The sequence below is a fragment of the Monodelphis domestica genome, chromosome 8 (genome assembly GCF_027887165.1).
Source record: "Monodelphis domestica isolate mMonDom1 chromosome 8, mMonDom1.pri, whole genome shotgun sequence".
Lineage (NCBI taxonomy): Eukaryota > Metazoa > Chordata > Mammalia > Didelphimorphia > Didelphidae > Monodelphis > Monodelphis domestica.
This window is the reverse complement of record NC_077234.1, coordinates 109,487,933-109,512,770: the sequence shown is the minus strand read 5'-3', so window position 1 is coordinate 109,512,770 and position 24,838 is coordinate 109,487,933. Positions and strand designations below refer to the sequence as shown.

The following is a 24,838-nucleotide window of genomic DNA, read 5'->3' as shown; positions in this document are numbered from 1 at the left end:
AGATATAAATGTGTTGGTTGTCTATAGCCACCCAAGATGAAAATGAGGAAATAGTGAAGGTATAAAAGGTTGAAATCAGATTTTGCTTAAGGAAAGAGGAACAAAATAAAGCTTTGACCAAAGTTACTCCCCCCCAAAAAAAATCTTTAACAACAACTTAGGTGGCAGGAGAACTCTACTTTGAATCTCTAACTGCAATGCCTAAAATAATCTTAATAGACATAAGAAAAATGAAAGGCAAACAAGAACAAAACCTGAAGGAATTTTGTCTGCATGAACAATTATCTATCTTCTTCATCAAAAGCAGGCAAAAAATGAAGAAGAAAAAAGATGCAAATAGAGAACAATAATTATATTAAAAGATAAAGAGAAAAAAATACTAGAAAGAAAAAATGCCTTTAAGTTTCTCCAGAAAAACAAAGATGAATTATAAAAGTGTCATTTCAGTCTTTTAGGAAATGACTACCAGTTCAAAGAAGATTGAGGAGAAGGACCGACCTAAATATGAAAGTTGTTATTGCTATCAGAACTATTATAAATCTGTGAAACAGAGACCTGAGAAAGTGTATTCTATCTAGGTAAAATAGAAAAATGAGAATCCCTAAGAGGAATACTTCCTCAAATGGTTTATTTATTGTTCCTAATTGTGTTTGGTTTTGTCTCAATGAAGGTAGAGATAAGTAAAAGTGATAATAAAAAAGTAAATGTAAAAGTAAAAATTTGGACAGAAATTCATGAGAAATGATGAATTTTACATTAAGCAAGAAGAAAATTTACATGCTTGGAAAATGTAATTTTCCTATCATGTAGGAGATTTTAAGGTAAAGGAAATAATCAGCAAGAAGTTAGTCCTCTATCTAATATAAAATGAAGATAAATAAGCAATAAGCAGAGCTTTGTAAAAATAATATCCAATATACCTTTATAAATGCTAGGTAGAAGCCAAATTTTACTATGTACTCATCTTTTTACCTAAATGTAGCTGAGACTGTATCTCTATAAAGTCCACATAAAGCCTTTATAAAGTTGGACTCCACAAGGCCAATCATTTTTAAATCATATGACTTCAAAAATATAATACAGTTTTGGCATAACATTTGGCCAATATAATTGATAAAATAATTATTAAACAGACATATGTTTACCTATACATATACACGTAATAAAAGCAGTTAGATTTTTTATAAGTAGAGTTAAAAGCATTCTTCCCTAATTTTTACATGTAACTGAAATAGCACATAATAAACATGTATAATCAGAGGTTTCAATTTGACACTTTCTGGGCATAATTTAATGAAATTTAAAGTAACAAATTGGGAAAAGAACATATGCATTAAAGCCCATTTTGCACATACAAATAATTTTTTGGCTCTAACATGTAAATAAGGGTACTTATTTCCAAAGCACAGTACAATTTATTTTTATTATACAAGAAAAATAATTCCAAAGTATTCACTTTTTACTGTCATTCAATGCACTTATTAAATGAAGATCTTATTTTTAGAGGTAACCAGTTTAAGCAAAATATTTTTCAATTTTTGCATGACTTATAGCTAATCTTTTATAGCTATTTACTTTCTTCAAAGTAGCTTATGTCTTTGTACAGAATTTGTGATCACGTACCCATGCCTCTGCTTGAATGGGCCTGATGTTGCTTAGAAGCACCTCTTCGTAGTTTCCATAATCACTGAATTTAACAACTGCAGTCATACCAGAAGAATGAAGAGCTTCAATTTCTGCCCGATAAAACTTTAAAAAAAAAGTTTTAAGCAGGTTAATAAATACTATTCCAAAACTTACATATGTTGTTACATTAAAATGCATGTTAAAAAGAAAATTGATATTCAAATATTATAAAGAGAGCCAACAAACAAAGAAGCATACTATTCAAGTGAAGCACAAAAAAGGAAAACAGAATATTTCATATATAGGGCAATGAGGCAGAGAAAACACAGAGAACATCATGAGAAATGTTTACTCCAGAGGCAGGGAGGGGGCTCAATGGACAAAGAGCCATGCCTGGAGAAAGGAGGTCCTGGAATCAAACCTGACCTCAGACACTTCCTAGCTGTGTGATCCTGGGCAAGTCACTTAACACCCATTGCCTACTTACCACTCTTCTGCCTTAGAACCAATACCCTAGTATTGATACTACAACAGAAGGTGAGGCTTTTAAAAAAAAAAAAGACAGAAAGAATTTTTTTACTTCATAAGGAGATAAGAGGCATGATTACCACACTTTATGTTGCTAATTATAGAGACCTAATGTCTAACTTTGGCCAAGAAAATTGCTGAATAATTGAAAAATGGATAGGAAGCTAAAAAGATGAGCATCTAGGTAAAATCTGGGGTTTTGTTTAGACAAAAGAATTTGTATCATAAAAAGAATATTATCTCCTTAAGAAAATATATGCTAATTCTAACAATGTTCACATTACTTACAATATCTCTGGAAACCCTCTTCTGGAACTGCCATCAAGTACATTTCTCTAAATATTCTCTCTAGTTGAAAATCTTTGTTCTCTGAAGATGAATTTGACTTTTGTAAACAAACAGCAATCGTTAGGAATCAAGTTTGTGAATTAGGTGATCAAAGTAAAAAATATTTCTTTGGGTCAAAAACAAAATGTCACTGAAATAACAAGGATGAGGTGTCTTTTTTTTCCCCTCATATAGTAGATACACTGGCTCTAACGACTATTCCAAAAGAAGAGCTCCCAAATGGATTTGTATTTTCAGAACACATTAATATTCAAGTTTCATAGTTCTATCTTAGGTGTCTATAGTATATTTCACCAGTACCTATCACTGAGGATTTGTTCAACCTAAAGAGAATCAAAAATAAAGGAAGAATCATCTTCTTCTGGTTTTTAAATTGAAGAGGAAAAAGCAGTATCTTCTACCTTGGTTAACTCTTCATAGCTAATCCTCAGGGAATATATTATATAAAGTGACCCATTTAAAAATACAAGTGCCTAATAAATATCAAAGCACATTATGATGTGACACATTTGGGATCATGTATCTCTCTTCCACAAAACAGAATAATGGAACCAGTATTTTTTCACTTAATTTTTAAGGATCATGATACCAAAAATTAATAAGAGATACAGTGGAAGAAAACAAAACACAAGGGGAGGCAATTCTGCAGAGACTCACTCTTACACCAAAATGCCAAACTGGAAATAGATAGGAGATTAGCTCTTAGCTTTAGAAATGCCTTTGTTAACAAAATTCTGCCTATTTAATACTACTACTACTTTGTAAAGAAGATTCAGAGTCAAAATTTGGATTAAAATTCCATCACAAATACTGATGTGAGTAAGTTACAAAATAACGTGGCAGTTTTCCTATGTCTAAAATAAGTGTATTGAACTAGGTTATCTGTAAAAGCCCAACAGCTTTAAATCTTTGGGGGGGAAAAAATTGGGAGAATTTTTGAGTCCCTATGCAAACTTTCTAAAAATATATATAAACAAATAAATAAATAAAAATTTAAACACCTATTTAAACACAAACTGGGATGCAATTTTGATTACCTTTTTTGTTTTTAGTATGGACCTTTAATTTCACCAGTCTTTCATGCATGTGGAAACTCGCATAATAAATGCAAATCAGGAATTCAGGCATCCTAGTCTTAGAAAGCTGACTGCTTATTAGACAACTTGCATAAAAAGTTGTTTTATGCAAAAATTCTGAATAGCCTGAAGGAGTGGCATATGCCACTTTGGCATGCTTACAAGTGGTTCTGCTTTAAAAACAAAACTAAACCTCAAAATAACTAAAACTAAAAAATCCCCAGGAGTTGAAAAGTAGCAAAGACACTGAAAAAAGTCAGGATTTAAGGAAGTGACAGGAAGGGAGGAAATGCAAGATTTTTATTGTTTATTCACTTCTATACATATGCACAACAAGGAAAATGAAAGCAATGTTTTATGCTGCATATGTAATTTCCATTGTACAAGATAATCTATAAGATTCCTTGGAGAGACTTTCACTTTCTAACAATAAAAAAAAAAAAACCTTCTCTGCCCCAAGTCTTTCTCCCCTGACTGGGTTTTATCTCTAACTAGATTTTATCTATAAATAGGGCTACCTTTGGAGGTAATGGGTTTCTCCTCATTGGAGATTTCCAAGCAAAAATTAGATGATCACTCAGGTGTGTTATGGAGGGAAATTTTTGATGAGAGGCAGAACTAGACTAGATTAGGGGTATCAAATTCAGCCCCTCAACCCCAATCAGATTAAAATATAATTGGAAAAAGTCCAAGAAAATAAATAAAAATGCAACATAGATAATGTTAATTGATGGCTTTCTAAGTCAATATGCTGCCAGCTAGGATCCATTTCTTTTTGCAGTTGACACTACTGGACTAGATGGTTCCAACTGAAATTCTATGACACAAATCTCTAATCTTGAATGGCCCCTAATGTCTACATTTTTTTTTTACTCCTTCTCCTAAGCTTCAGCATGTTAGTAGAAGAAAAAAAGTCAAAAGACCAAATATTGGATTCATAGCAAATTGATGTTACCAAGATAAATATGACTGCTTCCTGCTATATCCATATCATGTCCTCCAAAGTGGTAATGGAACACCATTCTCTCCAATTCTCCAATCCCATCCTCTCAGCAGACAGATCTCATGTTCTATTTAATTAAAATCAAGCTTCCTCAACTGCCTTCCTAACTTGACCAAAATACTTCTATTTTCACTCTTCTCTTTTCTTTGAGAAAAGCAATTCTTTCTTTTCAAGATTAATTTCCTCCTAGTTCTCTTTATGCCATCATTGCTCACATTCTCCAAGCCCTGTTCCATTAACTCCTTATACCGTTGCATATCTATAGTCTCTCATGTTGTAAAAATTCTTCCAGTTTGTCATCAAATATGATACAGAGTTCTCTTAATAAGACAAAATTCCTTATGAAGCAACATGGTAAAGTGAGAAGACTGCTGCATTTCCATCAGGACCTGGTTTCAAAATCTGCTGCTACTTTAATAGCTGTGTGACCTTTAAGCAAGTCACTTTATACGTCTTTGTCTCAATTACCTCATCTATTAAAGAAAGGATTTGATTAAATGATCTATAATAGTGATGGCAAACCTTTTAGAGACCAAGTGCCCAACCTGCAACCTTCACACCACATGTGAGCCTCCCATCCTACTCCCAGAGAGGGGAGAGAGGAAGCCCTCCCACTGGGCTGCTGGGCAGAGGGGGTGGGTGATGAGAGAAATGTTCTCAGGAATGCATGGACAGAGGGTGGGAAACAGCCCCCTCTGGCATACTCTAACATGCATGCCATTGGTTCATCAACACATATCTATCAATAAAGTGCTCTTCTCTCAACCCTGCTGCCCCTTAAAAACTACCACATTCTCTTTTCTGTCATGGCCAATAAGTATTCCACAGTCACTGATGCTATATCCTCCCCAACTACTCACTTGTCTCTGGGTATTCAATATGCAGCTCTTTAGTCAGCTTTATACTTGTAGCAAAAATATATATTTACATAATTATCTGACATACAGGAACTAGTAGGACACTGTTGGGTAAAGCCGAGCACCAAGTACAGCCTTGGACTTATAAGTAACTATACCGTAAAATGAATGTAATTAATACTAAACAGAGTCCTGATCTTGTGGCCTAAAACTGAAAAGCCTGGATGTCCTACTTTACTCACATAATTTGGCTAATTGAAATGATTTTTGCCAAGACAAACATAGGAATTACATGAACACAATTAAAAACACTTTTCACACAATAAAATCAGATCTGCACAAATAGAAAACTATTAACTGCTTACTGATAGGCTGAGCCAATATAATAAAAATGACAATTCTACCTAAATTAATTTCATTATTTAGGACCATCCCAATCAAACTACCAAAAAGTATTTTAAAGAACTAGAAAAAATAATAACAAAATTCATCTGGAAGAACAAGAGGTCAAGAATATCAAAGGAATTAATGGGAAAAAAATGTGAAGGAAGGAGTCTAGCAGTACCACTCATCTCAAAATGTATTATAAAGCAATAATCACCAAAACTGTCTGGTACTAGCTAACAAAGAATGGTAGATCAATGGAATAAATAAGATATACAATCTATAGAGGTTATCTTTGCATATTTCATAGAATTTACCAGATAGTGGGAAATCAATTATTTCTGAAGGAGTAAATGAATGGATACAATAAATCAGTGTATGTTAAGGTTCAAAAAACAATGGTAACAATTGGAAAAACAATGTGTATTTAACATATAAGTTTTTATGTTAAAATATATCAATTGGGGTCATCTTATTCTAAATAATTAAAACATGGGGGCTTTGCAGTAAGTCTTTCCCAAAGCAACCTCGCACCAATTTAAAAAATAGTGAACGACACTCCTATGTATACTCCATGAACAAAATGGTCCGATTTTTCTATTAATTGGTTAGCTCTCAATTATATAAAATTTTGGCTCTGGAGAATAAGCATTCCACTAAATGCTCAGAAAGATAAAATTTCATTACATTTGATGCTTTGAAGGTATGATAAACAAAAATAAAATTATGTTGCCTATATCCATGTTACACATGTGGGGAAAATTCCCTTCAAGAAATCTCTTCCAGAAACTGCCTAACAAACTTATTGTTCCTATTCCTCTATGAGATAATTCTAAAACTATCAATAGTGTCTTTTCTTTAAGTCTTTTGAGATATCTGATTACACACTAAGCAGTCAGGGAAGATAGCAAAATAATATTCATCCATCTATACTGACAGGATAAATGAAAGAGAAATGGGCCTATGTAAATAAGAAAATCAGAAAGAATGAGAATCTAGAATTATAACTATTCCTTTTGAGATTATTCTGGACAATGTAAAAGTACTATTCAAAGGGCTTAAATTATTTTTAGCATAGCCCAAATAATTCCTACATATAGCTTTTAAGAGACTGAACTTTAAAACAAACTACAAAATATTCAAGTTGAGCATAAACTTACTAAGGTGTTCTGACACTGAAAAGTTAAGATTAGAACATATAATTGGGCAAATCATTAAATATAATGCAACTTCCAATAACTAAGTCCCCCAGACTGAGCAACTTCTGATATTTAACAAGATGTTGGCCAAATCTTCCTAAACTGAGAAATGTCTAATTATATCTTGCCATTTTAGTTAAATGCTGTAAACTGAAATTAAATTTGGATTCAAGCTGAGCCAAATCAGTTTATATATCCTTGGAGCAAAAACTGTTTGAGTGTTAATTTTAAATATGTTGAATGGCTTTCACTGTAGCCATAAGAAATTATAATGTTTCAAAGCCAGCAGTATGCTTTTTGACTTTAAGATTCCCTTCAATTAAAAGAGGTAAAGAATAAAAAATATTGCTGGGAGAGATAAGAAAAAAAATTTTTTTCTAAGTTATATTACCTCATTCTTATTCCAAAATAAGGCAAGCAAACAAGATAGAGGGGGAAACCTTATTTCAAGTTTGTCTCTATTTCTATAGAGAATATTAGAAGGGAGAAGAGTAGAGAACAGAATCTGCTGCTGCATCCCCTGAATTGTGTAAGAGTAAGTCAATTGCCATGGCTTAAGTACCAATTAGCTAATGAATAGTAGCTCCAGCTGAGAGTTTGAGAAGGTTAAGATTCAATGCAAGACTTGGATGTTCAAAAGGCAAAATGAAATCTGCAGAGCCAGAAAGACCTGACCTGCAGATGCCCAAGTTATTAAAATAATTGTGAGGGGATATCAGAGAGCTTATGTAAAGGATGTCTAAACAGAGAGTCTCTTTTCTAACAAAAAGCTATGGGTTTAACTTTTAGTGTGTTTCTCCAAAAGTATCTTTCAACCCCTTCCTTGAAAACTAATTACAAATTCCTATAATTTGTTAATAAAGAGCTGATAGGTGAAAAAGAAAAAGATATTTCTAAATTTCTTCAAGGCAACAGCATGACTGAAAGATCAAAGGCTACAAGAGTTCCATCTAGTGGAAAACCAATCACACTGCAAAGTACAACAAATATATATACCTGTGTGTGTGTATATATATATGTATATATAAATGTGTATGTATATAAACATACATATGTGTGTATATACATGTATTATGCCTATACACAGAAATACACTATATATAATTATGAAAAAACTACAAGTCTTAAATTCTTGCATTTATAGGATGGGGAAGATTTTTATTTTATATGTGTATATAGAGAAAGGGAGAGAGAAACAAATACACCCAGTAACCAAATCCACCTTGACTTCATGTGATCTGAATCCTCTTCTTCTTTAAAGCCTTCTTTGAAATGCGCTATCCCACAATGTTGCCCCTAAAGATTTGTAAGTAAGACTCTCATGCTTTTATTTAAACCAGAGTATGGTAGAGTTGGGTCCAGCCCCAAAGAGACAGTCCCTTATCTTTCTGAAGGAAACAGAGGGTAGAGATATCATTTTGAATCCTTCTATTTCACTGTGTGTGTGCATTTTTTACTTAGCCATGGTAAAGAGGAAGATTCCTTCCTCAAGGGGAAGTCCATATCTTCTCCTGTTTTCCCCTAGCACAAAGCAAACATTTGTTGAACTGAAAAAAAAACTGAACTGAAGGGTGAGATTAGATGGTCCCTCAAAATATCATAAGAGCTAGAAAGCTTTTCCAAAGCTTAGGAATAGACCCTGGAAGATAAAAGTCCAGGGAGGGTCAGGGGGAGTTGCCAAGCAAGATCTGGCTATATATCATTTCTCTCCTCATTTTCAGTGACTCCCTATTACCTTTAAAAAGTAAATTTTAAAACTGAGAAAATCTACAATTTAGTTCTTTTACAAACTTATTCTCAATGTTTTCTACCATGAATGTGATAAATAATAAATATTATATGACTATTATGTGTTAGGCATTGTGCTAAACACTGGGAATAAAAAAAGTGGCTAAAGATAGTTCTTATCTTCAATGAACTTACAATCTAATAGGAGAGACAAACAAATACATACAAAGTAAGCTATATGCAGGATAAATTATGAAATAATTAACAAAGGAAAGGCACTGGAATTAAGAGGGGATGAGGAAAGCTACCAATAGAAGGTTTTAAAGGAAGCCAGGTCAAAAATTATGGAAGCAGAAGGAGAATGTTCCAGGTATGGAGGACAGCCAGAGCCCCTTTCTCCCTTTCTCTATGTAGAGCCCCAAGAGATGGCCTGCACCAGTGTAGCAGTGTCAGAGAGGGAAAAAGAGCATAGTCAAGAAATGTTGCAAAGGCAAAATCATTAGGCTGTGGCCATAGTTTGGATATAGGGTGATAAGAGATGATGAACAATCTAGGATGATTCCTGGTTTGTGAGCATGAGAGAATGGGAGGATGGTGTAGACTTCTACAGTAATAGGGACAGAAGGCAGTAAGAAGGGTTTAGGGGGGAAATTTATCAGTTTTGAAATGTCAAGATTTTAAGTTGCCAATTGGACATCCAGTTTGAAGTGTCTGAAAGGCAGCTAGAGGCTTTAGATTGATGTTCAATCTAAAGAGTTTGGGGCAGGACAGGCAGATCTGAGATTCAGCAGCTTAGAGATGGAAATTAAATCCATGGGAGTAGCTGAGATCACCAAAAGAAGGAGTACAGAGAGAGAAGAGAAAAGAGCCCAGAAGTGAACCATAAGGGATATCTGTGTCAGGAGGACATGATCTGGAAAAAAAAATACAAGGAGATAGAGAAAGATGGGGCAGATGAACAGAAGTAGAACAAGGAGAGACTGTTATCCCCCAAACCTAGAAAAAAGTCAATATCAAGGAGGAAAGAGTGGTCAACAGTTTCAAAGATTCCAGAGAAGACAAGGAGAATGAGAATTTGGAAATGACAACTAAATCATTAGTAATTTGGAAAGAGCAGTTTCAGGGAAACGATAAGAATTTTAAGGAGTTAAGAAGGGAGTAGGAGGGGAGAAAGTAGAGATACTTATTGTATAAGGCCTTTTAGAGGGTTTAACTCCCTCTCTTTTTCTGCCAATTGAGTTCATTCTACAGAATTTATCAGGCAATATTTTATCATAGTTTTCAGTTCTCTACTAACCTGTAAGCTTCATAAGAACAAGAACAATGCCTCAACTAAAACTCATCCTTCCTCAGTGCCCAGCATAGTGCCTTACTAGATAATTAACCATTTAATAAACTGAATTCAAGTGAAACTGAGTCTTATGTTCTGAAATGCTTTCCCCAAAATGGTGATGAATTTGCTTTGCTAAACCAACTGACTTGCCCCCTATGACCAACTGCATGCATTTGTACAGCAGGTAGAAGGAGTAAAAATTCTAGCTAGTATAAACTAATTTAATCACAGAAACAATAAAATCATGATCATAGTCTTTGCATAGTCCTCTCACCAAAGGAGCCAAAAAAGCATAGACATTATACAGGTAAACAAAAAAAAAGTATATCCACAAAGAAAAAAGTTTTTTTTTTTAAATTCAGAATAATCACTAGGAATAAGTTGGACATGAAAAAAATGAATTCATGTCAAAAGCAGTATGCTATATTTGTTCAAACTATGGAGCATTCTCTGTAAAGACACTCAGGATGCTTTGACATAGTAGTCATATAAAATCATATTAGACAAAATAATCAAGAATAAGTTTTGAGAAATATCCTCCTTTAGAAAGGGAGTGAACAGTTGACCTGACAGTTCTTTTTTAGCTCTCATTTGTATGGTTTAATAAAATGTGAATGGACATCAGTGAGAATCTTGACAATGGTTCACAATGGGACAGATAACCTCTGAACTCCCTTTAAACTCTTAAGATTCCATGAACAATAAAGTATTTATTATTTAGACAGACTTTCTCATCTAGCAGTCTCAAGGTACTTAAAAGTCAATGATGCAAATAATAACATTTCTGTATGATACTATACTTTATAAGTGAAAGATTGAAGTAAAATGTGACAAAAAATTAAAAGGAAAAGAATTGTAACTAATTATACTAGTAAAGAAAGCAAAAAATAGTTGACTCTTAAAAACTCATAGATGATCTATTCCAATCTCTACCTGAAATATGAATCGCCTCTTAAAATTACATCAATAAGTGTTCATTCCATCCTCAGTCTTCTTAAACACCTCCAGTGATGGGGAACTCACAATCTAAGAGGAACTCATTGCATTTTCAGAGAACTTTTAACTGTTAGGAAAGATATTCTTAGGGTGAACCCCCCTCCCTCTCCAAAAGAAAAAAAATCTATAACCCTATAATTTCCACCCACTCAGTGGTTCTAGTTCTATTCTCTGGGACATAAATTTAATCATTTTACCAAAGGAAAATGAATTTGGCCCATCAGCAGCTATAGTTATCATCTCTTGGGAAGATCTTGACAAGTTCTGGATCTTGAAAAGATCAACCTTCCCAAGAGAAGATCAACTTTCCCAACCTCCCACCTCCACTTCTACCTTTAATTTCAGCCCATGCCAAAATATGCCCCATTAAATCGCTGTCTAATCTTTAATCTCTCCCGAAATCTTAGTTCCTTTTCTAATGACATTTTAAAAAATCTTCACGTAATACTGTCTTTCCAGGTAATTATCTCACACAACTCCTTCACTATACAGTCATAACTACTAGAAAAGTGATCTACATTCATTGTTAATACTTCCTCAACTCCCACTTAGATTTCTAACACTTGCAATCTAGTTTCCAATTTAGCTACCCAATTAAAACTGCTCTCATAAAGTTGAACAATTATTTTAATTGTCAAATCCAATGGTCTTTTTCATTTACCTCATCTTTCTTGATCACTATGCAGCATCTGACATGGCTGACCATGAACTTACTAGGGATTTTCATTACATAGATGAAAACACCCTGGTTATCTGATCTGACTTCATCTTCCATTGTTGGATCATTAGCTATATCCTGCTCTTTATATGTAAGCTATTCAAGTTTAAAATTGCACTTGAACTTTCAAGACAACCTAATCTGAGGTCCTATTGAAAGACCTCGTCTTTTTAAACTTCTGTCACTTGGTGATTTCATCATTTCCATATGATTAATTATGACCTCTCTGCAGAAGACTCCTAAAAATATTTATCTATCTTTCACTGCTCTCCTCTCCCCCCTCCCCCCCATTACTCTGATTACTTACCATTTCCCACCTGGATGTTCCAAAAGTATCTAAAACTCAGCATTTCAGAACAGATTTATCTTTCACCCTATAGCCATCCATAATTTCCTGATTTCTTTTGAGCACACTGTCGATTTCCAGTCAACTAGATTAACAACTTCCAAGTTATCCTCAACCCCACATTCATATTTCTCATATCCAATCAAGTTGCTAAATTTTATAGATTCACCCTCCACAATATCTCTAAAAGTTGTTCCCTTCTCTCTGTCCACACAGCCACCACTCTAGTTTAGGCCTTCATTACCTCTCTATGGTTCAGTAGTCCCCAACAGAAAATTTCCTTTCTACCCTAGTTTTAGAAAGTATAACTTTCCAAATAAGAAAAGTACACAAAAACTTTAATGATACCTGAAGGCCAAGTTTACCTCCCCAACTTTTACAATTATTTTTGACAGTTCTCATAATAGGTAACCTTTCTTATCCATCTACAGAGGCTTGTTTCTATCCTTTATTGTCATTTTTTATAAATGTTCACCTAAAAAGAATGTATAGCTAATGCTGTATGGCTTTAAGCTTTTATATAAGTTCCAATTATGAGCCTCAGATGCTTAGCCTCCATTTGCTGACTTTCTATGAAGTCTCATTTGTAGTTTGCATTATTTACAATAGCATATACTTCACTTAGAGCTGGCATACCTTGTTGTCTTCCCAATAAAGTGCAAAACATTCATCTCCTGGTTTCCACATTCTTCCACATTCCACAGGAAGAGAAGGTTCCAATACTTTTTCTGGTTTGATTGGCCCAGACCTCCTTTTGGGTCCACTATTATAAAATAACATTTTATCATCAAAGGCTGGAGCCCCAGTGGATCCTGCAGATTTAATAGGTCCAACTCGTCTTCCTTTCATTGGAACTTCAACTTCTCCATTTGGTACACCACTGAAGCCATCAGTTCTAACAGAATTGGAATAATCAGTATTCATATTGAAATGTTTCTCATTTTTCATACCACTAAAGGCTTCATTATTTATTGTTCGTGTTTTTCTTTCATATAACTGATCAGGGTTTGAGATTTGGTTTTCCCTTTTTCCACGTTTTTGATTATTGTGGTCTATGGTTTCTTGAGGAAGTGGGCTCTCTTTTACCTCCAAGTAAGATGAACCTTTGCCTGATCTATTTTGCATAGAGTTATCTCTTTTTTTAAAAGCACCATCATTCTGGTGAGAAGTTGAAGGATATGCAATATCTTTAATTCTGTCATTTCTAGCATAAGGTCTATCACACTTAATTCTCTCTTCTGTCCATGCTTCATGTACCACAGAAGAGCTCTGTCTTTCAGGACCTCTGTTCCTAGATAACCCACTATTTTCTAAAATTTGTCTTGAATTTTGGGCATCCCTTTGAAAACGAGGAGGTTTTTCATTCCTTGGTTGTCTGGTATCATTTCGAGGAAGATGTCTCGGTTGATTATAGTCTTTGACTCCATTTTGTTCATTATTCAATAGTCTGTGTTGTCCCTGATGAAGCGGCTGAGACTGTGATTTGGACTCTAAAAAGTAAAAGGGTATCACATTAATATCACACAAAGGTATATATTCATGGTTAGTATGGACCTATTACATACTTGGTACATAAATGTACTGAATAAAATAGTCCATACATTAGTGAACATGAATTATGATTAATCTTCTACATTTTATACTCCTAAAAATAAGAATGATGTTTTAAATTTATAATTAACCACAGGTGAGCAAATATGAACAAAGGCAATAACCATGCAAAACAGTGGATAATCAAAAAGTCATTTTTATTTGACTTTCTTTATACTTACGTTTGAACACAGGCAAGTCTGTTGCTCTGGGAACTCACTTAAAAAGAAACAATTAATGAAATCATATTATGAAAAGTTAACTCATGTAGTGCTATATGAAGTTTTCCAGTTTTTTCCCATCTTGAACTCTGTTCATCTACTTCCAAAAATCCATTCCATGATGGAAACAGCCTCTTTTACAAAAATAAAAATTCAAAACTATATGAAGATACTGATTCTCAGTTGAGTAATCTGACCAGCTAATTTAAAATGGTCTCATTTAACTCTACAATTCTATGGTCATAAATATTTAGTTTGCAAGAGATTACTTCTAATAAGCCAAATAAGAGAATTGCGTATGACACTTCAAAGCAAGGAATTAGACAACAATAAGAAAGGGGACTATCAACAAAGTGAATGAGCAAGATACTATATATATAGTCTATCAAATTTTAAATAACACTTAAGGAATAAACAGTTTAGAAATCAGTCCAGAACCTAAAATTAATGTTCAAATTCTGGGAGCTTTCAATTTCAGATCAATATGCAAGTTCATTTAATAATTTCTTAAAATATAAGGCTTTTTTAGAATTGGCATTATAAATCATGTTACTAGTATTTTGAATTCAACAATATTAAAATTATTTTAATGATGGCAGAGTAGACATTCAAGGTAATTTTAAACAAGGATATTGATTTGTTAGGTTTCTTTTTATGTTTTTGTTTTAATATAAGAGAAATGTGAACTGCTGTAAAATTTTTTAAAGTGATAATGCTACTGAAGTGGTATGTAACTGTTAGAAAGGGACTGCTTGGGTAGACAGCATTCATGCAGAATACTCTCAACATTCCCCTACAAAAAACTTTTCAATTATGTGCCCAATTGAATTCTGGAACCGCATAGCCAACAAAAAAGTCAGAGAAAGGAATTTTTCTGGCCCAAAACAACTTAAGAGGATAGAATGAGAAGTCTATGACAATGGGATGGGACCTGTCCCAAGGCAAAGTGAAGCCATAACACCAACTATGGGCCTTAGAGAATGTGACAGAAACAATAGCAGTTTTGGGAGCACTCACCATCCAGATATGGTAAGGGTATTGGACAACTAGTTAGAACAAAATTGTAAGAGACCTCTGTGCTTACACTGGACTTAGGATTATGTATTATTTGGCAACACTTTTGCCCATTACATGGTTCCTGGTCATAATTCCTGAGCAGAAAGGAGCACTAATTCTTGTGGTTGCAAGGGAATAGGCCTTCTCCCTGGGGAAGGACCAGAGGCAGACTAAGAAAGCAGTGATTACATCTCTCCCAGGATCACACCATCTTAGACACACAAAAAACTTACAAACCTCTAGAAGAAGTTGTGAAAATAGTTAAACAAAAAAGCCTAAGCCTTGGGACAATGACCTCTACCCCATCTCACCAACTAAGCAGAGTTCAATTCTAATATCAATTTCAAAGTCAAGAAATAACTGGGAAGATGAACAAACAGCACAAAGAACCTAACCATAAAAAACTATGATATGACATGATAGTTCAAGATACAAACTAAGAAGACACTAATGCCATGAAAACTTCTACAAGCAAAGCCTCAAAAAAAAAACCACAGATTGGACACAAGGCTAACAAGAATTCCTGAAGGAACTAAAGAAAGAGATTTTTTAAAATATCAAAAAATGATATTAGAAATAAGAGTGATAGAGGAAAACTAGGAAAAGAAATGATCAATGCAAGAAAACTATGAAAAGAGAATTAACAGCTTGGTAAAAGAGGAATAAAAAAATTAAAGACAATAACATCTTAAAAAAAAGAAATGATTTAATGGTAAAATAGATACACAACTTCACTGAAGAAAAAAAAATCTCTAAAAAGGAGAATAAGCCAAATGAAAAAGGAGATACAAAAGCTCACTGAAGAAAATAATTTCTTAAAAATTAGAATGAGGTAAGTGGAAGCTAATGACTCCATGAGACTTCAAGAAATAATAAAATAGCAAGAAGAATGAAAAAAAAATAAAATGTAAAATAATTCATCAGAAAAAAATTGACTTGTAAAATAGTTCAAAAAGCAATAATTAATTAATTATTGGACTACCTAAAAGCCAAGACCCAAAAAAGCAGCATAGAAATCACATTTCAAGAAATTATAAAAGAAAGCCACACTGATATCTTAGAACCAGAGGACAACATAGAAGTTTACTGAATCTACCAATCACCTCCTGAAAGAGATCTCAAAATGAAGACTCCCAAGAATATTATAGTCAAATTTCAGAGCTCAAATGTCAAGGAAAAAATACTAAAAGCAGCTGGAAAAGAAAAAACTCAAATATCATGGAATCACAGTTTATATATCTTGTGTTATACAAGATATAGGAGAGGACTTTAGAAAATGTGATATTCCAGAAGGCAAAAGAGCTACAATTACAACCAAGAATAATATACCCAGCAAAAATGAATATAATCCTTCAGGGGGAAAATAGATATTTAACAATATAACAATATAATAATATAAAGGATTTCCACACATTCCTGAATGTAAAGACTAGTGCTAAATAGAAAACTTAACATTCAAATGCAAGATTCAAGAGAAAAATAAAAAAGGTAAACAAGAAAAAGATGTTAGGGATTCATAAGATTAAACAGTTTATATTCCTAAATAGGAAGATAATACAGATAACTTCTAAGAACTTTATCATTATTATGGAAGTTGGAAAGTGTCCACATAGACACTGAGCACAAGTGTGGGTTGATTATGTTGAGATCTCAAAAAAAAGCAAATGTGTGAGTAAAAAAAAGGATGAAGAAATCATCTCATAAAAGGAGACATGCAGAAAGAGTTTTTACAATAAGCAGGAAAATGGAAGAGGGAAGCAACTCTTGAAACTCACTCACATCTGACCAAGCTCAAAGAGGAAAGAATATATAGACATACTCATTAGTTGGGTAGAGAAATCTAATTTACCAAACAAGGAAGTAGGAGAGGACAGAGGAGGCAAGAGAAAGGAATAGGAGAATGATGAGGGATGCAGGATGAAGGGAGACAATGATCAAAAGTAAAACAAACTTTTAAGGAGGGATAAGGTTAAAAAAGAGATAGAGAAGGATAAAGAGAAGAAAATGGGATGGAGGGAAATAAACAGTAATCATTACTGTTAATGCAAATGGGATGAAATCATTCATAAAAGAGAAATGTCTAGCAGAATGGATTAGAAAGCATGTTAATTGTTTACAAGAAACATACTTGAAAAAGAGAGACACAAGTTAAAACAAAGGGCTGGAGTGAAATATAGTATGCTTCAGCTTGAGATTTAAAAAAAAAAAAGCAAGGGCAACAATCATGATCTCAGCCAAAGCAAAAGTTAAAACAAATCCAATTAAAAGGGATATGCAGGGAAAGTACATCACTCTAATGGGTGCCAGAGAAAATGAAGTGGAGCAAGTTTTTCTGACAAAGATCTCATTTTTTAAATATATAGGGAACTGAGCCAAATTCATAAAAATGAGAACCAGTCTCCAACTGATAAATGGTCAAAGGAAATAGAGGCAATTCTCAGTAGAAATCAAAGCTATTAATAATGATATAAAAATATTCTAAGTCACTGTTGATTAGAGAAATGAAAAATAAGACCACCAAGATCCACTTCACACCTATCAGAATGGCTCACATGATAGAAAATGAAAATGGAAAATGCAAAAGGGGATGCAGAAAAACAGAGACATTAACATACTGTTGGTGGAATTGTAATCTGCTCCAACCTCTATGGAGAACAATTTGGAACTATGCCCAAATAGCTATAAAACTGTATAAACACTCTGACCCAGCAATACTAATAGGTCTCTATACCCAAAAGATCAAAGAAAAGGAAAAGGCTTTGTAAGTACAAAATTGTGTTGTTTTTTTTTAATTGCAGCTCTTTCTAAGGAGGCAAATAATTAGAAATTAAGAGGATGCAGAATGAATGAACAAACTGGTATACGATTTTGGTAGAATACTACTCAGAAATGATAGAAACTGATGCAAAATAAAATAAGCAAAACCAAAAGAACATTGTACCTAGTAATAGCAATATTGTAATGATAATCAATTGTGAAAGAATTATCTATTCTGATCAATACAATGATCCACAGCAATTCCAAAGGATTTAGGATGAGAAATGCTATCCACCTCCAAAGAGAAACCATCTGATGAACTCTACATGCAGACTGAAGCTTATTCCTTTATTTCTGTCCCTTTTTGCCAGCAAAGCAAAGATAGAAATGTTTTAATATGACTTAAAATATAAATTGAATATCATATTGTTTGCTTTCTCAATGGGTAAGGGAGAAGTTAAAGGGAAAGGGCAAATTTGGAACTCAAAATTTTAAAACACTAAATTAAAAATTACATAAAAAAGAAAAGACTTGCTTGAAGAACTAATGACTACTAATGTCTTACGCTTAATATTCATTCAATATTTTTGATGATGTTATTTATCAATTCATGAATGAATGAATGGAGCTAATGAGAATAAAGACTTTAAGAAACATTAAGAGTAAAAAATACTAAGAAAACATTTATCCACCACAAAGACAGGATAACAAAATGTTGCACAGGACCCAGTCTTTCCAAATTAAACCCCCAGTACAGGATCACAGTTACAGCTCAGAGGGACTTCAGAAACATTGAGATCAACACCCTCATTCTCCAGAAGAGAAACTGTGTCCAAAAGAGGTTAAGTGACTTAGTAAGTGATTTTAAACCAGGTCTTCATGACTTCAAGTCTAGCACTCTATCCATTATACAATAATGCCTCTTTCATTCATATCCTTAGAAAACAACTACCTCTATGTTTCAACAATATTATAAAACTCTATAACCAAATTATCACCAAAAAAGAACAATCAATTAGGAAATGTTAGACTCTCCACCACAGCTTTATGATTGTCAACAAATTATTTACCTTCTTTCTGCCTGGTTTTCTTCCATGAAATAGGACTCTTTTCCTTTTTCACAGTTATGAAGATTAAGCATTCAATAACAACAATACAAAGTTGGAATCAAAGAGGACTAGGAAGTGACCAAAGAAAATAGCATTATACAACTGAATGCACAGACCATCTTTCTGGACACAGGTAGATTTTCTTCAAATAACATAGCACTATGATACTTAAACTTTGGTCTTGAATCTCCACATAAAATCTCATAAACTTTGCATGAAAGTGAAATTTGACAATCCTTGAAATACTCAATATCCTAAAGTAGAAAGAGAAAGATACCATCCGAGGATCCAAAATATAAATCAGCATAGTACTGAAACAAAAGCCATTCTCCTGAAACTGACCTTGGTTTGAATTTTGTGTACGTTAGTTTCCTAAAGTATCTACTCAATTAGCTTGATTCAAGCTCAATAAAGAAAATAATTGCTCAAAAAACCACCACTGACTGACCCTTGGTTTCAATTAAACTTTAACTATATTTAAATCTTAATATCTATTAGAGTACCTGATAAATGTGAATTCTATTTCAGAAGTTTGCCATAAAGCAAAATAAAAATAATGCAGAACAGGCTCTTAAGCTAAGTGAACTGTTGTGTTAGTGAAAATTGTTCTTTTTAATATATCCTCTGTAGCAACTCGAATATTTTAATACATGCATTGTTCATATTCCAAACAAGCCAAAACATGTCGCAAACAGCAAAAAAAACCAAAAACATTGAATTCTAATATAGTTGATATTAAAGATTAGAATAACGCAGATAGTCAAAAGACAAAATCATCATTTGGACAAAATTATGTCATCAATATAAATCTTTTTAAAATGTTAACAACTGGCTTCCTTTTTTTGCAGTAACCAATGGTTTGATGATTCAATATACCATTAAAACCTCTGAATGAATTTCAGACTACATAATCCAGGAGTATACTTGAGTCTGGCAAAATTCATTTTAAACTCTGATGGAAAACATAATTGCATATTTTCTTTTAGAATAAACCATTATTATAACACATAAGCAATGAAGCTTAAAAAAACTTTTAAATGTTATACACACACTTATATACATATATATAAATATACACACACACTTTAGAGCGAAGTTTTTTAAGCTCAGGTCCATAAACTTGTTGGGTTTTTTAAAATATATTCTTATAATTTTTTTCAATATAACTTATTTCCTTTGTAATCCTATGAATTTTATTTTATATATTTAAAACATCATCATGAAAAAGGGTCCATTGGTTTAAATTGACTGCCAAAGTGTTCTAGGACACAAGATTATAATATTCTACTTTAAAAAACATAGAACCATCTGTCTGTAGACTTTGCAGAATCATTTAACAAATGCTCAAAACTCTTGACAAAAAAAAATAGCTCTTACTATTGAATCTTTTATGCAACAAATGTGACAAAGTACTTCTTAATTGCCAAATCTACTGGCCTTTTCTTAACCTTCATCCTTCCTGGACTTCTTGCAACATTTGATTCTCTTACACTCTTCTCTCTAGGTATCCACGACAGTGCTCTCTCCTGATTCTCCTACCACCCTTTTGACTTTTCCTTAGTCTTCATTTCTGGAACTTCATCTAAGTCATGCTCAGAAATCATGCCCAATGTTCTGCCTGTGCCCACTTTTCTTTTCACTCTATATTATCTAATTTGGCAATGTCAACAGCTCCTTGAAAACAGGAACTGTCATTTGCCCTTCTTTTATCCTTGGCATTTAGCATGCAGGCCTTTAAAAGAACTTTTTGATTTGATTAGATAAGACTTAATGACCTGTGTAAGAATTGGACCTGGTCTTAGTTTTACACATGAAACCACAGAAAAGCAAAAAACTAAAATTTTCCTTTAATTAGATCCATCAAAACATTATCATCAATCACAGAAGTTAAAGGATTTTCCAATAAATTTTGCCAGTACTGATTCTTAGAATCATCAATAAAATCATTTATTAAATAACTGTATTCAGTACCACAAGAGGCAGATTTAAAGTATTAGTAGATTTTGACTACATCAAATTAAAAAGTTTTTGTACAAACAAAACCAATGTAACTAAAATCAGAAGGGTAGCAACAAATTGGGAAACAATCTTCATAAAAACCTCTGACAAAGGTTTAATTATTCAAATTTAAAAAGAGCTAAATCAATTGTACAAAAAATCAAGCCATTCTCCAATTGATAAATGGGCAAGGGACATGAACAGGCAGTTCTCAGCCAAAGAAATCAAAACTATTAATAAGCACATGAAAAAGTGTTCTATATCTCTTATAATCAGAGAGATGCAAATCAAAACAACTCTGAGGGGATGTGGCAAACTAGGGACACTAATTCATTGCTGCTGGAGTTGTGAATTAATCCAACCATTCTGGAGGGCAATCTGGAATTATGCCCAAAGGGCGATAAAAGACTGTCTGCCCTTTGATCCAGCCATAGCACTACTGGGTCTGTACCCCAAAGAGATAATAAGGAAAAAGACTTGTACAAGAATATTGATAGCTGCACTCTTTGTGGTGGCCAAAAATTGGAAAATGAGGGGATGCCCTTCAATTGGGGAATGGCTGAACAAATTGTGGTATATGTTGGTGATGGAATACTATTGTGCTAAAAGGAATAATAAAGTAGAGGAATTCCACAGAGACTGGAACAACCTCCAGGAAGTGATGCAGAGCGAGAGGAGCAGAACCAGGAGAACATTGTACACAGAGACTGATACACTGTGGTACAATCGAAGGTGATGGACTTCTCCATTAGTGTCAATGCAATGTCCCTGAACAATCTGCAGGGATCTAAAAAACACTATCCACAAGCAGAAGATAAACTGTGGGAGTAAAAACACCGATGAAAAGCAACTGCTTGACTACAAGGGTGGAGGGGATAATGACTGAGGAGAGACTCTAAATGAACACCTGTACGAATACCAACAACATGGAAATGGGTTTGAATCAAGAACACATGTGATACCCAGTGGAATTGCACGTGCGCTATGGGAGAGGTGGTGGGAGGGGGGGAAGGAAGAAAAGAAAATGATCATTGTTTCCAATGAATAATGTTTGGAAATGACCAAATAAAAATTTAAAAATAAATAAATAAATACTACATATTAAAAAAAAAATATGTGTTCTACCCAGAAAAAAATAAATAAATAAAAATAAAGTATTAGTAGATATCCAGTGTTCAAAGAACAAATCCAACTATCAAAAAAATTAAAAATCTCCAACTCTTGCAAAGATGATCCAAAAAATGAAAATGATAAATGCTGCAGGGACTACAGGAAAACAGGCATACTGCCTGCACTGTTGCTAGATCTGCAAATGGGTACAACCATTCTAGAAACCAATTTGGAATTATATACAAAAGGCTATTCACCAGTATACACCCTTTGTTTGCTCCAGGTTTACAACTGTTAGTATTATGCTAAAAACAGATCTAAGAAAGAAGAAAAGATTTCACGGGTAGAAAAATATAGCAGTTCTTTGTGCTAAGGCATAAGCCTGGAAACCAAAGGAAGGACAATCAATTGAAGAATATGCTTTGGTATATATGATGGAAAACTTTTTAAAAATGAGAAAATAGATGATCACAAGGAGATACATGAAGACATATATGTACTGATACAGAGTGAAATAAACAGAATCAGAATAAGTAATATCATTATTAAAAAATGAACAAGGCAGAAGACATTTATAAACTGATTAAGAAATGAGTATAAGCAGAAGAATAATTCACAAAGTAACAATACTGCAAAGGGTAGGCAAGTAGGTGGCACAGCAAATACAGTGCAAGACCTGAAAGACCTCAGTTCAAATGCAAACTCAGAAACTTAATAGTTCTGTGACCCTGGGCTAATCACTTAATCACTATTTGCCTCACTTTCCTCTGCTGTAAAATTGAATAAAAATAGCACCTACCTTCCAGGGTAGTTGGGAGAATCAAGTAAAATGTTATTCATAAAATGCTTTGTAAACCTTAAATTACTATACAAATGTTACTCATCATCATTATTATCATTATTATAGACAACTTTGAAAGCTATAAAAACTTGAATCAATACAAGGACTACCCATGATTCCAGAGGGCCAATGATGACACATACTATCTACCTTTTGACACAGAAGTGATATATTTAAGGCACAGAATGAAATATATATTTTTAGATACAGTCTATGAGAAAATTTGTTTTGCTTAACTGCATATTTGTTTCAAGAAAAGTATTGTTTTTCCCCCAAATGAGATTGGGAAAATAAATTTACGATCATTCAATTTTTTAAAATTATTTTAATAAGAGGTATGTGTGCTATAGATATGGAATGTTGCATATACCTTCAGATGAGGTGAATGAATTACTAGTTTTGCCTAATTGTTTTACTTTGTTACAAAAAGCTCTCAAGGAGTTGGGGTAATCTATAAATGTTCGTACTATAAAGACAAAATGTCAATAAAACTAAAAACAAAAGAATTTAATAATCTTCTCTCAAGCTATATTCTGATTTGACACAACTAGTCACCTCTTCCTACATATTCTCTTTTGTTCTTTATTTTTTGTGACAATGAGGTTTCTGATTTCTCCTATCTAGCTGATCTCTCCTCTTCTGTTATTCTTTGCTGAAACATTATGCATTTTTGGTGTGATTTAGCAGTAAATTAAAAGCCTCAGTAGAGGCCAGAAAGTACTAGAATTTCTTCAGAACTTACACTTTTGGCTGCTATTCCAATGATAGAAATATTTTAAAAATATAGAAATGTCTAAAGCTTCATTTGATATTCTGTATTAAAATAATAGTCTAAGCCAGTTATTCATTAAAGGAATTCATCTCACAAGTGCAAGAAATGTTTAAAGCACCCACCTTAAAATTCTACTTCGAGCAAATATCATGTTAATGTCCTAATTTATATGTTTTTTTTTTCATGTCTCAGGAAAGCCTGGTGACATATATTTGCTATTGTAGATATAAAAATGTTTAAATCACAATATTCTATATTTAAAAAAATATTCTCAACTTCCTGCCCATTTAGAAAGCTGATCTACCTAACCTAACAAATGATATTGGTTTCAGAATCTAATATTTATGAATAGCAACTATAGCTGAATAAATCTATAATGATAAACAATCTGTATCTCTGTTCTCAATATATTCTTCTTTCTCATCTCCACACCTGGCCTCATTTTCACAGGCTGAAATTCTCTCCATTCTTCAGATCCATTCAGTTGCTATCGCCTACAAGAAGCCTGTACTAACAAATATACTGGATTGGTTTGCCATTTATTTTTCTAGCTCATTTTACAAATGAGAAAATTGAAACAAACAGGGTCTGGCAATAACTTTACCTACTATAAACATTCATATTGTTTATTCATATCTCTTATGCATCTAACTTTCTATTCTAAATTCCTTACTTGTGTGTATTTTATCTCTATATATAGATCAAAAACTAAGAGCAGGGACTCTACCCTATTTATCTTAGTATTTCTGATACTATCTAGGTAAGTGCTTTTTCTCCCAGAATATTCACTTAAAGGTATATTTTTTATTTAAATGAATGAATGAATCAATACTCCGAGGGTTCCTGAAAAAGCATTTAGGTTTCATCAACATATTAAAAATTCACAAGTGTTATATAGCCAAATTAATTTGGGAAACACATAACAGTGATAGGGACTTCAAATTTTCCAAACATATGATAGCTTGGCCAAAATTTAAACAGATATTAATTTCCTGACTTACTTCAAATGGAAAAACAGACCTGGAAAATGCTAATCTAGATATGGTTCTTGATAATGAGGAATAATTGGTGACTACAGTAGAAATTATGTGTACCTTGTCAGAATATGAACACTATTAATAATTTGTGATATAGAACAAGAAAACCAGGTGGAGACAGGGACTCTAGATTTTTGGAATTTCAAAGGCTTAAAATCATAGCTAATTGCACAAGAGGACTCAATGATAGGTAAAATGGGATGAA

The 24,838-nt window shown here is 33.2% G+C and overlaps 1 protein-coding gene across 3 annotated transcripts in view; it reads right to left on the bottom strand.

Moving 5' to 3' along the window:
- Nucleotides 1-24,838, bottom strand: part of TDRD3 (tudor domain containing 3) — a 200,567-nt gene that overhangs the window by 41,573 nt on the left and 134,156 nt on the right. For all 3 annotated transcript variants that reach the window (XM_056807205.1, XM_056807206.1, XM_056807207.1), the window contains 2 exons: nucleotides 12,779-13,632; nucleotides 1,624-1,749 (listed from right to left, as the gene is read on the bottom strand). In XM_056807205.1, coding sequence (XP_056663183.1) covers nucleotides 1,624-1,749; nucleotides 12,779-13,632 — 980 coding nt within the window. The remainder of the gene's footprint in view (nucleotides 1-1,623; nucleotides 1,750-12,778; nucleotides 13,633-24,838) is intronic.